At 31.5% G+C, this 16,082-nt stretch overlaps 1 protein-coding gene across 5 annotated transcripts in view; it reads left to right on the top strand.

Annotated features, from left to right (window-relative positions):
* The window catches only part of ASPP (Ankyrin-repeat, SH3-domain, and Proline-rich-region containing Protein), a 1,120,014-nt gene extending 1,104,984 nt beyond the window's left edge, over window positions 1-15,030 (top strand). For all 5 annotated transcript variants that reach the window (XM_075377013.1, XM_075377010.1, XM_075377015.1 and 2 more), the window contains 3 exons: window positions 1,838-2,004; window positions 6,457-6,656; window positions 13,109-15,030. In XM_075377013.1, the coding sequence (XP_075233128.1) occupies window positions 1,838-2,004; window positions 6,457-6,656; window positions 13,109-13,147 (406 nt within the window). In that variant the 3' untranslated portion in view covers window positions 13,148-15,030. The remainder of the gene's footprint in view (window positions 1-1,837; window positions 2,005-6,456; window positions 6,657-13,108) is intronic.
* Window positions 15,031-16,082: the final 1,052 nt, after the last annotated feature.

The following is a 16,082-nucleotide window of genomic DNA, read 5'->3' as shown; positions in this document are numbered from 1 at the left end:
AGTTAGTTTTAGTTGTACCTTACCGCTGGAAAACAATCATTTGAAATGTTACCTTTCAATAACAACACTTATGTAAAATATAGGTTTTATCTTTAAGATGTAGATTTTGGAGTACCACAGAAAGGTATCTTGTTCCTTGCATTTCTTATTATTTATTAAATTATTATCTGTCTCAAAATCTTGAACAATTCATTGTTACCTTCTTTATAGATACAGAGCTGTACCTAACTAATATTTAAGATTGAATTTATTTTCTGAAATTTGTTTAGTTGTTTTTATTTTGAGATGAAGATTTAAATTAATTTTTTTTTATTCTTTTTTGTTAACTATTTACAAGGACTAGAAAAGTCTATAGTAGTAGGTAAGTTTAAATATGGATAAAATCCCAAAACATTGAGATTCTCAAGTAGATGTACCACTGCTAATCACTTATGCAATATTCATATTAATGAATGATTGTGCTTCTGTTCTGTTCCCCATAATGTGTAATTCCTGGTATTTTGTTAGATGATAATTCTCATTGTATGATCATATGAATAATATTTGCTACAAAACAACACTATACAATTTTGCTTTGAAGCGCCTTAATAAAATGCTAAATTTGTACTCATTACTAAATATTTATTATTCCCTCCTGAAATATAACATTATCTTTTGGAGTGCCTTCAAGTAGTCAGAATAAGATTTCAAAACCTAAAAATGAGCTTTCAAATCATTGTTTAGCACAAATAAATAGGAATTATGTGTATAAATAATTTGCGTTTAAATAATTTTTACCAATGCTTTTTGAATTATTTATTTTATAATTATATTATTTATTTAATATCTTCACGTATTTAATTTATTATTTCATCTATTTACTACTAACTCCATGGCCTCAGGAATTCCAAAATTCATAGTCACACCAATAAAGGTCTGCCAATTCATCCTTGCTTTGCTTTTTTCTGTTTAGCCTCCGGTAACTACCGTTTATAATACTTCAGAGGATGATATGTATGAGTGTGAATGAAGTGTATAGTCTTGTACATTCTCAGTTCGACCATACCTGAGATGTGTGGTTAATTGAAACCCAACCACCAAAGAGCACCGGTATCCACGATCTAGTCTTGAGCCAACCTTACTCAGTCATGGTCCCTACACCCGACTTCCCCCAGGTCAAACCCTAATATTATTTTACCAGTGTTGTTTGAGTCTATCCAAATGTCTCATTCCATTTGACCTCGCAACTAAAACTATAGCAGTTACCCTTTTGTTCTCCATTTGAACAATATGTTCCCACCCAGTGCAATCAGTGATCTTTAATTTATAACTATATCTGGATTTATATATATAATCTATGCAGCTCAAAGTTGTGGCTATTCTTCCACTCCCAGTATGTTTGTCAATTACAGGACCAAACATTTTTCTTAAAAACTTAGGGACCAATTTTTCTGTTGCTTTTAAAAATTAATTTTTACAATAAGTAAATATTGCTTTTGATGAGGTGTAAGTAATTTATTTTACAATTTATAAAAAAAATAATACTGCTTAGACAAATTAATTTTGACTTGCCAGTTTGTGATCCTTTTTGGACAAAAAATTGAATCTCCTTGGTTTGTTTTTGCTGTTGTTATCATTATAAATTTGTTATTACTTGATAAAAAATTTGAATGCAAATGTGACCAACGAGATAATTTGTGTATTCAAAGACATAACTCCAAGCTGATGTAACTAGAATTTCTATATTATCAAAGGAAATTATACTGGCATACAGTTAATATGCATGACATTTAATTTGTGTTGATAATATTGTTTTTTCATTACAAGTATTATATTTTATTATGTACATTTGATTTAGGACGCCTCTTCATTGTGCTGCTTCTTGTAATAATTTACCAATGGTTAGGTTCCTTGTAGAACATGGAGCTTGTATATTTGCTACAACACTAAGTGATCACGAAACAGCAGCTGAAAAATGTGAAGAAGATGAGGAAGGATTTGATGGTTGTTCTGAATATCTTTATAGTAAGTACATCATACATTATTTATCTTATTAAGTAAATTATGATTTAAAAATAATTATCTATATACAGTACTAATTCATATATATTATTCCTTCCTTCAATTGATTTGTTTAATAACTTAGTGCTGCATACTAAATAAATTATTAATTTTTTTTTCAGTTTATTTGCAGTTTAAACACTTAAAAATATAATTACATTTTAAGGGTTTGGTAATGATGTAAACAAAGAATGAAATGGGCATTTGAATTCTATGCAAAAATTGTTAGCTGTATTCAAAAGATTAAGGTATTTTTTTAGTATTCACTGATTAATATAGTTTTGCTTGCATCTGCCTAAAAGTGTTGCAGAATATGATTAGAAACTAAATCATGTAGTGAGAGATGGAATTAAAAAGTGTTAAAGATATTATGGGTTAGGCCAGCCGATTGCTGAAGTGCGAAAAGTAATCCAACTTTTTATGACAAAAAAAAATCTGCGGCTGAAACTCAAAAGCAAATTTGTTGTGACGTTTACGGGGGAATTAGGTAAGGAGGAGAAATGGTACTTTAAGGGCATTATTATTGAGGTAATTGATGATATAAATGTTTGTAAGTTAAGCTTTCTGCAAAATTGTCAAAGAGAGGGTTTCAGTTGGAAAATTTTCCCCTAATAGCATTTGGAAGCAATTCATTGGGAAGGATAACATCCCATTGAATTTAATTTGAAGTAAGTGGGTCAGTAAAAATATCCAATCAACTTATTCAAACTTTAAAAAAAAAGCTTGTGTATACTTATGTGTGCATGTAAGAAGTTATACTTGTTTGTTGTGAATAAAAAAAGAATTTTTTTACACATTCGAACAAATTTGAACTGAGTCAAAGAATCGATAGACAATAAATACTATGAATAAAAGTTTGAATATATAACACTTAATTTAAATAATGTTTATTTTATACAGTTTAAAAAGTATTGAAGTATTCATTGTCACATAAAACAAAGTTCATTGAGTATATTTTGATTAGTTTAGTTCCATTAATTCTTCGAATGATGATTGAATAGGCCCGAGGATTATCAGCAGCTTATGATATGAAGAATATGATACAAATAGTTTTATTTTATAATAGTGTATTTTATCAAAAATTTTGTTTTTGGTAAATTTAAAATTATTTATGCAAAATCAAGAATTTATCTGATGAGTGCTATTTTCTGGGTCATTAACCCTCCATCGGTCGCTTAAAATTTGAATCGCCAACTCTCGCTCAACGGAGGTTTCGTCCGGGTTAACGCAATAATGTACAAAATGTAAAGAAAATGTTTATTTTTATAATCAAACTTTTATAAAAATCCAGATATATGTTTAACACAAACAGTATAATATAAAAAAAGGTTTTTTATATTATAAAATGTATATATTATTTAGTTATTGTGAAAAATTACGTTTATAATTATTATATGAAATAAACATATTTTATACAAAAGTATGTAAAAGCTACGTACGAAAATAGTATAAGAAATCTTATTTATTACAAATGCAAGTGTAAAATATATGTTTTAAAACAATTATTCAAAAATAATAATTATCAGGAAATACAAAATTTGTAATTGTAAATGTTGCTAAAAGTTGAAATATACTTGATATGAAAAAAAGTTAAGGCGTACATTCAAGAACATTGCTTACACATGGAAGTATCATTGTGGAAAAACTACAGATAAAATATATTGTAAAAGGAAAATACTTAAAAACATGAATAAAGCCAGCCATTAATTAATTGTTTTGATTGTCATTCATGGCTAGGTTTGCCATAAGCAAAGCCATAGAAACGCTTAGACAGATGAATCACTGTTTACCGCTGGAATCAGCACACTTGGTACACTGTACTGCAGAATGCTCTCGGCATATGAAAAGTTTGCACTGAACACACCTTGTCTTCGACGGCCGATTTTTCTTATAGCTGCAAAGGAAGCATTGCCCCGAAGTGACTACATCTGCTGGCGGTACACGTTGTTGATCTACTTGTTTGCTGATACCCAGAATCTCACACAGCCGTAGTTTCATTTTTCAGTTTCAGTTTTTGCACAAGGCGATAGGTAGCTCTTGAATAAACTTTCTTCTAAAGATAGTCTGGTTTACATTCTTTTTCAGAAAGATGTAACTGTTCAAACATCCAATATCGAGAAGGGTGTAAAACAGCCTCATCGACCATCGATTACAGACTGGCAGTTGAATAGCTTTCCTTATATTTGTCACTGTGTCCACTCCTCCTTTGCTTGAATTGTAGAACAAATTAATTTCTGGCTTTCCATAAGAGCAAGAATTCTCAGTTGTGTCTACAGTATTGGTGTTATGCATTGATGACAGCAGGATTAGATCTTTGTTCTTTGCTTTAAATGAAACCGTTGTGTAGTCCTTCTTAAAAACAAAACATGAACTTCCTACAGGACGTTGTTTGGTATCGATGAAAGCGATTGGTATTTTACGTTTGTTTTTCCTTACTGTTCCAACGAGTGTCAAGCAATGATCTATCAAAAGTTCTTCGTAAAGAGGTATGGATGTGAAAAAGTTGTCTAAAGTCGCATTTCTACCCGAACCGGAAACCGGTTCAGTCATTCTTAGAATAACTTCTTTGCCCGAGTTATCTACAACAAAAGGTTTTTCAGGTTGTTTCCCTACATATACCTCTAAATTGGCGGTATAAAATGTTTTTGCACAAGCCATTGCATAAACTTTGATCCCGTACTTGGCGGGCTTGTTTCTCATATACTGCCTGAAAGAGCATCGACTGCGGAACGATTCCAGCATTTCATCGAAAGTTACAAATTCACTTACAATGAAATGTTTCTTACATAACTCGACAAAGTCATCAATCAAATCTCCAATAGGAGCCAATTTATCTATTGACTTTCTATCTTCTCGCGTCGTGATTTCGTCAAACCTGATATATCTCAATAAAAATTTGAATCGGCTTAATGACATGACACATCTGAAAATATTACACCGGTCCCATCAGTGGCCCATGGTTTTAGAATTAGATTCCTGCTACGCATTACCCCTACCATATACAGAATACCAATAACAGCTCTTATCTCAATTGGATTAGTTGTTTTACGGTCTCATTCTCTAGTAAACTTTTGTTTGTTTGCGTTTATATAAATATTTGTGTAGCCCGTTATGTCTTTGATTGTTTCACCAGGGAAAAAAAGGTTCCATGCCTCAACAGGAGACTTGGCTTCTTTTGCACTTTGGGCCACACATCCCATCCTCATCCGCAAAATATTTCTATTGGGCGTTTGAGCCTGCGCACTTTGATTTGGGTGCAAGTCCCAGAGCATTTTCCTACTTTTGCTCATGTAAGCTACTTTACCGTTTTGCCTGGTTACAATAATTGCAGATTGCCGTTCTTTTAACGGAATACATTCTATGTCATCAAAATCATCTTCATATGTAATACCGATATTGATATTGACAAAGTCGTCTTGCTCACCTGGTAATTCATGTACTCCTTCATTTACCTCTTCGTTTTCATCACCGGAGTCCAAAGCCGTATCTTCTACATTTCTTCAGGAAATAATTCACGAGTAAAACTCCCAGTGGGCCTAGATACAATTGCAAAATGTTTCTCTCTTTCTACGCTAGCTAAAAATCTGGTGAGTCTTTCTTCCTCTTTTTCAATTTTCAAAAATAAAAACTAACAAAAATTCACTGCATAACTTGAAAATATAAGTTACCTAAACAAATACTCTCGCACACCGAGGTTTCATCCAGGTTAGCAAAACACAAATAGACGCTTGCGGAAGTTTCATCCAGCCTTCTACTACTTCACTTGTGACACTGACCTTGAACAAGGATTGGTGGTGGAGGGGCCTGTCAGCTGTTCCTGGAGAGAGAGTCGACAATATTACTAATGGACAGTGCTGCCAACCCCAAAAAACACATTTATCCAAACAAAACCAATTTTACCTGGAGGAAACCTCCGCTTAGCGACCGATGGAGGGTTAAAAAATATATGTTTACTCATAAAAAATAATATTTACATATATATAACCTCAAATCTTTTATTAAGATTTGAGGTTATATAATATTCATAAAAAAATAAATATATGCTGTAATGTAAATCAAATTTTATGAATATGAACAACAATGTTCACAGTTTTAAATATCTGTCTTCAGAAATCCTTGTCTATAAATATATATTTATTACGACTCAATATCTGTTATGTTTACAACACGTGCTAATCACTTAATGCAAGTTAAGATATTGCTGGAATAATTTACAAAAAAATTGTATAAACATACAGAATTGAGAGACAGGATGAGGGAGAGAGAGATTGTGTTTTTTTTAACTAGAAGAATTTTTTATGTAACTAGAATTTCTACAGCTGTTATGTGTTTGTTATGAATGAATTTCTACAGTTGTCATGAGAATATGCATTTGTGTGCACATGAGATTCAGTAATTTTTATTTCATATTTGCAGGTGTTCAGGAAAAGCTAGGTATACTAAATAATGGTGCAGTTTATGCAGTATATAGTTATGAAGCACACAATAGTGATGAATTAACCTTCAATGAAGGAGATAGACTTGTTGTCTTAAGGAAAGGTGATGAGTGGGAAAGAGAGTGGTGGTGGGCAAGATTAAATGATCAAGAAGGTTATATACCTCGAAATCTGTTGGGGGTAAGTTTTATCCTTATATAAACATCATTATATTATATTATTTAAACATTTATGTACACTATCATCCCCTCTTTCCCTTCCTGGCTGTAGTGATATATTCTGCTGTAGCAGCTGCCGCTAAAACAGGAAAGTATACAGATAAGTCAAAAAGAAATTGCAAAAATTGTTGCCTAAAGGTGCTTAAGGTGACATTAAAAAAAAATTTAATAAATAATCTCAGAAAAAATGTTGTATTCCAATGCTCCCAATTTCAAAAATCTATTTTTACCTGATGGATTTACCTCGAATGGCACTAAAGAAGGCACCGGGGATTGACCAACTTGACCCGGATATTTTCCATCATTTATTGCCTGTCATAAGAGAGCCACTTGGCAGACTGTTTACGGGATGCCTAACCTGAGGCTGCTTTCCGGCTTGCTGGAAGGTTGCTTTGGTAAGGGTACTCCTGAAACCTGGAAAGGATCCTGGTGAGGTCGGCAGTTATCGACCCATCAGCCTCTTGCCGGTTCTCGGCAAGTTGCTTGAAAGGCTGGTTGTGGAACGGCTTGAAGAAGGCATCGATATGAGCTGTATTCTAAATCGAGGCCAATATGGCTTCATGAAAGGGGTTGGCTCCGAGGATTGCATATTAAATACTCTTACCGAGGTGGAAAGCGCCGACTGCAAATATGTTTTGGCTATTTTTATTGATATAGAGGCAGCATTTCCTTCCTTGTGTTGCACTTCTGTCCTCTATGCTTCGGAACGCCGCGATGTTCCCGAAGCCATACAGGCCGTGGTACGAGACTACTTGTCTAACCGTACGGCTCTGTTTAAAGATGCGCACCTAGTTGTGGAAAAATTTCGTCACCAGGGGAAGCCCGCAGTGTTCTGTTCTCGGTCCCCTACTGTGGAACCTGGTGTTTGACGGGTTTCTGGGGTTGACATTCCCAGAAGGAGTCACGGCCCAGGCTTTCGCCGATGACTCTCTCCTTTTAGTTCATGGAAATTCACGACCACAGCTGGAAAGCAGAGCGCAGGCGGCCTTGTCAACCGCCGAAGGCTGGATGGACATACAAAATTTAAAGATTTCTGTGCCCAAGACGAAGTTTATGCTTCTAAAGGGCGCAGACAAATTATCATGCAGTCGAAACCCCCATATTAAGTATAAAGGCTGTGTAATCAGCCGAGTAAGGGTTCATAAGTACCTAGGTGTTTTGTTTGATGATAAGTTGCTTTTTAGCAACCACATTAAACAAGTTGCGGCGGACGCTGTCTCTGTGATGCACAAACTTAGAAGGATTGCTCGGAAAGACTACGGGCTGTCTGGTCGCCAAATGTACTTGGTGTACCGAGGTGTCTTCGAGAGTATGATCGCATACGCGGCGCCAGTTTGGGCGCATAGGTTGGATAGAAATAGAGCACTGCTTCTAAATTTAAGGAGTGCCCAGTGCAGAGCCTTAATTGTATGCACTTGTGTATTTAAAACAACCTCCTACGAGGCTACTACCGTATTGGGAAAGGCTCTCCCAATCGATTTAGTGGTGAAAGTTCGACCAGTCATGTGGAAGTTGCGAAGAGGTCGGGAAACCGAGGTATTTGGGATGCGGTTTTGGGCCGGGCTAGAACCGGAACGGAACGGCTATCACAATGCACCGGGTCTAAATTTCGAACAGTTGCCCATTTCCCGCCTGCGGAAGAGGCTTTGGAGCCTCGCGATGGAGGCATGGCAGCATGAATGGCACACCACGACTAAGGGAAGATCTCTGTATAGATTTATACAGGATCTGGGGGGGGTGGTATGCCTCGAGTTCATTTTTAAGGGTGGCGGGTGCCCAAGTGCTCACCAACCATGTGAATTTGATGCAATATCTGTTCAGGTTTCGCCTAGCGGCTGATGAGTTGTGTGTCTGCGGGGAGGTCCAGTCGAACGAACACCTAATGTTCGACTGCCCTGCTCTTGGGGGGGCCAGAGACCGGGCCAACCTGGAACTTAGAGGTCAGGAGGAAAACTGGCCGCTCATAAACGGCCCCTTCACCCATTTCACCCCTTCCTAGAAAATTAAAACTTTATTTAATATCTTTGTATTTTTTAAAAACTTTTTTAAATTTGTCACCACTTACGGAATATTTTCATAAAAATTAATTTTACCTAAATGCATCCCCGTAAGTATGGGAACCCCAAATTGAAAAAAAAGTTTTCTCAATTTCACACTTTTAGTGCCCAAAATGTATTTTGTTAAACATTAAAGTCACTAAAATAACTTGATACCCTTCCGATAATGGGAGTGCGCTCACAAATAGTTTTTAAAAATCTAAAAACTTCTTTAAATTTTGATTTTAATTTATTCAAAATCAATTTTAGTAAATGTTTTAATTAGAAAAAAAAAGCTCCCTGATGTTGAGCACCCCAGATTGGTGCTTCAAAATTTTCAAAAAGTTAAAACATTTTTCTTAATTGTAATGCTAATATAATGTTAAGCATTTTAGTTATTGTTTTATTTTGTAGAGCATCTTGACTTCAAAGATTAAAATTAAAAAAATTGAAATATACTCAAACAAATAATTTTATATTTAATAAAAATTTTTTCTAATCAATATTAAAATTTATTGTGTATATTTGGTTGATATTTTGTAACAAAAGCCAGAATTTTTTTCTCAAAAATGAATTACATAACTTGTCTGGCATAGCTGGGAAAGTTAAGGAGCATAGCAACACTGCAAGCTCTTTAAACACTTTGCCTAAGAATATATGAAACTCTTTAATTAATTTTTATCATCATATCTTTGGTTATCTAAATGAGATCCTAAGCTCATTTTGAACAATTCAACATTCTTTTAATTAAGCATTACTGCTTGTAAGTACTATCTCTGTAAGAGCTCACCCCACCTTTCTCAGCTGTAAATATGCAATTACCTCCAGTCCTTACTGTAGCTCCATGTTTTTACTCTTCTTAGTGACCTTCTCTCATTAACTACTGATTTGTTCTGTGTCAATATAATAAAAAGAACACAAATCCGGTTGTTTTGCAAAATAATTTTTATAATATTATAAATAGCATGAATTCTGATGTTACAGTTTGTACGGATGGCTCTAAAAAAGTTTCTCTTTGTTTCACTTGTGGTAAACAACAGAATATACATGTTTGACCTCCACAGCAATCTCCAGGTTTTTTTTTTTTTTTTTGAGGAGCTTTTAGCTATTAATAAGGTGTTAAGGGATTAGCCCAACATTTCGACATGTACTTGTGATGTGTACTCCAGACACCCTATTGTTTGTGAGATTCAGTATGTTATTTCACAAGTGACTAGACGTAATATTACAGTGAGCTTCTGCTGGATATCCAGCAAAATAGGAATTTCAGACAATGTGCATGCAGATAGTGCGGCAAAAGAAGTTTGTTTTCAGCCTATTTTTATCAATCACATTACTTCTAATGATCTTGTCTGTTTCCTGAAAGGGTTTCACAGTTAGTGGGAAAGTGAATGGGATAATACAACGAACAATAAACTTCACCCAATTAAGAAGTACACTGTTTCACCATGGAGCTTCTCATGCAGAAATAACTGTCGAAGAGGTTGTTAACTGTTGTTTACAAGTAGGGCATCACTCATGGGTATCTGATGATGCGACCTGATGTCCTTTGTGCTCCACTGTATTCAACTAACAATGCACTACATACTTATGGATTTTATCTGTTATGCGACATTGTGTTGCAAATTTAACCTAGGGTCTAACTTGCAAACAAGCTTTTCTAGGGGATAATGAAATGTTATCGTGTTTTGTTTTCTTAGAGCCATCCATTTACTTACAAGTATTTGAATTACTATTGCGAGTTTCAGTTATTCGTGCCAATTATCGTAAATCAGATAGTTATTTTTTTATATTAATGTAGATATATAATGTGATATATTGTAAGTGTTTTTTTGCCCAGAAACCCTCCTAAAAAAAACCTAATTAGTATTTTATATATTATTATTAGTATAATAATTATTAATTACTTTTTCCTTTAAAATTTGTGATATATTTTTCCAGTTATTGTGTTTCTTATGGTTGATATATTTTTTCATATTTTAAAACTGTAGCATTTTTTATAATCATAAAATTGACTTAACTGTTTTTTTTTATTTTAAACAATATCTTTGTATTTAAATCTGTGCAATATAAAAAAATATACTGTTTAAATGAAATGCAAGCTATTCTTTGATATTGAATATCTTTCTTCGTGAATACCACCTTGAGTATTTTTATCAAAGTTTTCTTCCTTCAAGACTTTAATTATGTTAGGAAGTGAAAAATATATTTTTTAATCGTGAATTAGAATTCTTTAACTTTCAAAGCACGATTGATTTTATTAATTACATTGAGAATAAAGTATAGTTATAGTTTCTGACATTACCTCTGAAATTCCTGGAATTTTCCTTTTTAGCTGTTGTATTTTCTCACAGGGCTGGAAGAATTAATTAATTGATTTTCTGTCTGTTTCCTTCAATAAAAACATTTTTTTTCAAGTTTTTATTTACTTTTTATTGGCTGTATTTACACAATTTTACCAGAATTAAATTCTCTACAAGTTTTGTTACTAATATTACCCATTTATTATTAGTCATTTAACAAAGCTATTGTACTACAAACCTAAAAAGCCTTTTTTTGACACTGAATTTTGTCAGATCTTAAAACCTACTGGAGTTACAGTTCTAGGACCTGTTTTATCCTATTTCCCAGCTCAAATTGTATAAGAAACCACTAACTTTACATCTTAATTTGGTCCTAGAAATTGCAGTAGGGTAATCCCTTCCAGACCGACTAGATAGGCGTCACAGAGACTTCATGGGACTAACAAAATATATGCAGCTTGCACATCGATCAACGTTTCTGGTGTTAGCACTTTCAGTCAACCACTTTTGACTGCATCTGCCACATTCCCTGTCTCTTGGAACTTGTTGTATAGCCACTTAATGGAGGACTTGTTTGGTGCATCCACATCATACGTTTCTGTGAAGGCATTTTGTGTCTAGGCATAACTGGAACATCTAATGTATTGAGATACAATGAATATTCTCTGCTACATTGTGTAATCCATTTTTCTTTAATTGTTTAATTGAAGCAACAAAAGAAGGAAACATTCTTCCATAATGTTGTGAATGTTGTGTCTCTTTTTGAACACTGTATGTGTTCAAAAAATATATTTATTTTTCTAAAGTCAATACTTATAAGACCCATATTCCTTTGTACCAATATATTGTATTTTTTATAATCAAACTAACTTGAACAACCCAAGTACAGAATTACAAAGTAAATGAAATGTACCTTATTTTTCTTTTCTTTATTCCAATAGCACTTTTGTGGGATCCCGCATCATCAGTTTTATATAAATTACATATCAAAATGTAACAAAACTTTTTTTTTAGAAAAAAAATTAAAAGATTAAAAATTAATTTTAATTTTAAATTCTTAATTGACGTCATATTTAAATATATGTAATTATTTTATTTAATTCACTTCATATTTTCTATATATGATAGTAATTTTAATTTTAATATTTCAACCTTTTAATTTTATTCCTAAAAAAAAGTATGTTTTGAATAAAGAAAAGAAAAATAAGGTAAATGTTATTTCATTATTTTATAATTCTGTACTTCTGTTGTTCAAGTTGATTTTTGATTATAAAAAAATACAATATATATGTAGGCTGGTTGGGCGAATGAAGCAAACCTGTCTAGCCAGGGGGCTGACCCCTTAACCCCTGACACATTTGTTATCCTTGTATTTGTGAGTAGGGTGAATATTAAATAGTTTACAGATATTCATTAGAGCAAAATGAGTTAAGCCATTTTCCTTCATTATATTTCTGATGCCATGGTGACAGGAATATAATGCAATAAATATGGTACTTACTTCAATATGGTACTTTATTGTTGTCATGGTGATAGAAATGAGTATCTTTAATTCACAGCTTCACCCCAAAAGGAGCAGGACCTTGATCTATGGCTTAAAACCTTCCCTAGGATAACAGAAATGTATCCTGGAAATTTGAAAGCAATTGGTTGGTTGGTTCTTGTGTGGTGTTTGCAAACAAACAAACAGTTCATATATATATATATATATATATATATATATATACAGATTAACCGCTATCAACTAATTCATTACATATTGTAATCAGTTTTCTTTATGTAATTTATGTAAATCATGGAGGACAATTGTATTTGCACAGAATGCCTGCTTAAGGGTAATCAGCATATGAACATATAAGCGAAATATTACTGTGGCTGTGATTGAGTATGTACTAAATAAATAGCAAAAGCATGTTAAATATTATCAGATCAACTAGTATTTGCTAGAAATTTCTTTGAATATTCTACATTTTATTGTTTTTTTATGTTTTTCTTTTTAATACTTACATTTATATAGTTATTATTTGATGGATGTATGAACATTTTTCTTTTTAATATTTAATTTTTTTTTACAGCTCTATCCTAGAGTTCATCCAAACAAGATGCCAGAGTGACAGATATGATGATCAGTATCATAAAAACCTTTACATTGTAATAAAACCTCCCTGTCTGCTTATCTGGTAGTACGACTGCTAGCACTGTCTAGTGGAATTTGATAACTACTACTGTACTACAAAATAGTAAAATATGGCGTATGGCTAATATGGTGCAATATTACTTTTTATCACTGTTTACATATACATCAAATTATTTTGAACCAAAGTGGGTGTGTTTTTTATGATAAATTTTTATTGAATGATGTGTAAATCTAACTGTTAAATTTTGTGTTTTTAATAGAAAAATGAATTTGTATTGTTATTTCAGAAATTTTTGTTGATTAAAGCTATAACATAACAATCTATTTATATTTTTAACTTGTTAGATTTATTATTTTAACTCTTCTTAGTGGCAGTGGTATCACTTAAAATTGGCAAGTACATTTTAAGGATATGCAGGGACTTTTTTAAAAAAGAGAAAATTTATTTTCAAGTTACACATGCGCGCACACCATGCACACACACACACACTCGTGTATATATGCATCAAATAAAAGTAAAATTCTAAATTTTTTTAATACGGCCTAATATATATTAAATTTTTTCCACAGTGGTTTGTTCAACATACTTACAAAACAAAAATGACATTTAAGGGAACCTATTAAAAACTGATGTAGTCAATCACTAACATTGATATCATTATATACTAATTTTTACTTATTTTATTTAGATTATAGAAAAAAGTAATGAAAGAAGCTATAATAAGTTTTTAAAGAAAATAATTAAACAAGAAGAGGAAGTCAGAAATGCACATAACCGCAAAATGTCAACTTAAAAATTATTGGAGGTGTGGGAAGAATTTAGGGGAAAATTATAAATAATCTAAAATGAAATAGAATATATATAGTATCATGTAAGAAACAAGTACAGCAATAAACTTGAATATTAAAAATAAAAAAGGCAGTTGAATCAAGGCTTGCAACTGCAATGTTACTGCAAAATTTTTTATTATTCCAAAACTTAGATTCTAAATTTGTTGAAAACATGTAATTAACAAAGTTTTATTTTTTTTTGTTTTCACTATTTTAAGTTTACAATTTAAAGTGTTTCTTATATTTAAAAATATAAAGTCCTAATATAAGTCCTATATAAAGTCCTACTTCATTCAAATGTGAAATAACCCTGGTAAAATACATGTAAGGAAATGAATGCTATATGCAGAAATGTTATATCATTCTGAACAATCCCTGATGTAAAAGACACAATACTCCCATTACTGCCTAACAGAATACTTTGAAAAAAAAGTCAAGTTTCTTGTTAAAAGTCAAGTGACTTTTATAAGGGAAAAATAATTAGAGTAAAATTATTTATTATTCATTCATTCATTTTCAATAATCTAAAAGTGTTTATAGTTGCAGAATTAACATCTACCATTATATTTAACCTTCTTCTAACTACTTAGTTGTTTACCCATTTTGCATATTTTATTAAAATTAATTTTTTAACAAGTTAATAAATTGTATTTCATGTTTACAACCCAATGATACCACTACACTTTCAGTGTCTCAGGAATCTAAAATAAAAAGAAAAAAACGATTTACGAGTAGTATTATTTGAAATACAAATAATTTTGAGAATTATATCCTACATCATTTTTTATATCAAAAATTATAATAAATACTGGTAGTATTCTTTGTTTATTGCTCCTGATTTCTTGAATATGTTTTCAGTAAAATTTTAAGTCCCTTCAAACCATAAGGCACTTTATCAGAGTTTAAAATTGGAAAAATTTTAATGCAATATTTCACATTATCTAATGTGAAATAAGTGTGAAAACTTATGTTTACATTTGTTGTTATTTAAAGCTAAATTCATTACAGATCAGTTCCAGCAACATTCAACAAATCTTATCTCATTTAACATTAATTTTATTTATTTATATTTATAGTTTCTCCATTGTGGTTACATAATTTAGATTATATAATTAAATAATAAACCTTATGGTTTGAAGCATTAGTAATTTTAATTAACACAGTTTCAAATAATTGGCAGCTGTAAAACAGTACAGATGTTTTAAAGGTAAGTTTAGTTGTTTTTATTCTGTAATTGTTACTTTTCTTTTATTGGTATTTTAAATTGTCAACCAGCACCAAATTATTATTATTTCTTTTTAATTAAGGTTTTATAAATATCTTGTATGTAGTAATTATACAGTTTATAATAAAATTGAAACCATATCGTATGAATTATAAATATATCATATCAAGAATAAATACCATAAAAAAATATTTTTACCACTTTTGTAGACATAATGTTGTTAAATATTTTAACTTAGTTCACTGTTAACAGTTTGTTTTATTTTTTAAATAAACAATTTGTGATATGTTTTTAAGAAAATTTACGAAGAGGCTGTGAGCTAAATATAAATTTTGTGAAACTTTTCATATCAGTTATAATATCATTGTTATTACATTACATTTTTTGTTAGTGAATGATAAGGAAAAATATTATAAGTTTTATTAAACTGGGTTTAAGTTCTTTATATTATTTGAAACATTTTATAAATAGAATAATATTAATAATTTTTTGTTGTAAATTTTGACTGAAAGAAGATATTGTAGTAAAAACATTTGATTTATGAAATTGGTCGATCAAATAAAAAAGAAGTAAACAGAGGAAACAGATAAAATATATAAGAAATTAATGTTGGTGATTATGTGAATCCATGTTGTATATTATAATTTTTTACTTTAAATGTAGTAATTACAAAGTCTATCAAAATTTGTATCAGTCATAATGCTCATGTAATAAAATATTTCCTTTCATGACTTTTTTCTTACAGTAAGATCTAAGTTAAGAATTCTTTATCTAATATCTTAATTCTCTTCTGATATTATTGTAACACAGAGAAGTGAGAGAGAGAGAGAGAAAGAGTGAGAGAGAGGGGGAGAAA

This window comes from Lycorma delicatula, chromosome 10 (genome assembly GCF_047948215.1).
Source record: "Lycorma delicatula isolate Av1 chromosome 10, ASM4794821v1, whole genome shotgun sequence".
In the NCBI taxonomy this organism is placed as follows: domain Eukaryota; kingdom Metazoa; phylum Arthropoda; class Insecta; order Hemiptera; family Fulgoridae; genus Lycorma; species Lycorma delicatula.
The sequence above is the reverse complement of the archived record's forward strand: the minus strand, read 5'-3'. Positions and strand labels throughout refer to the sequence as shown.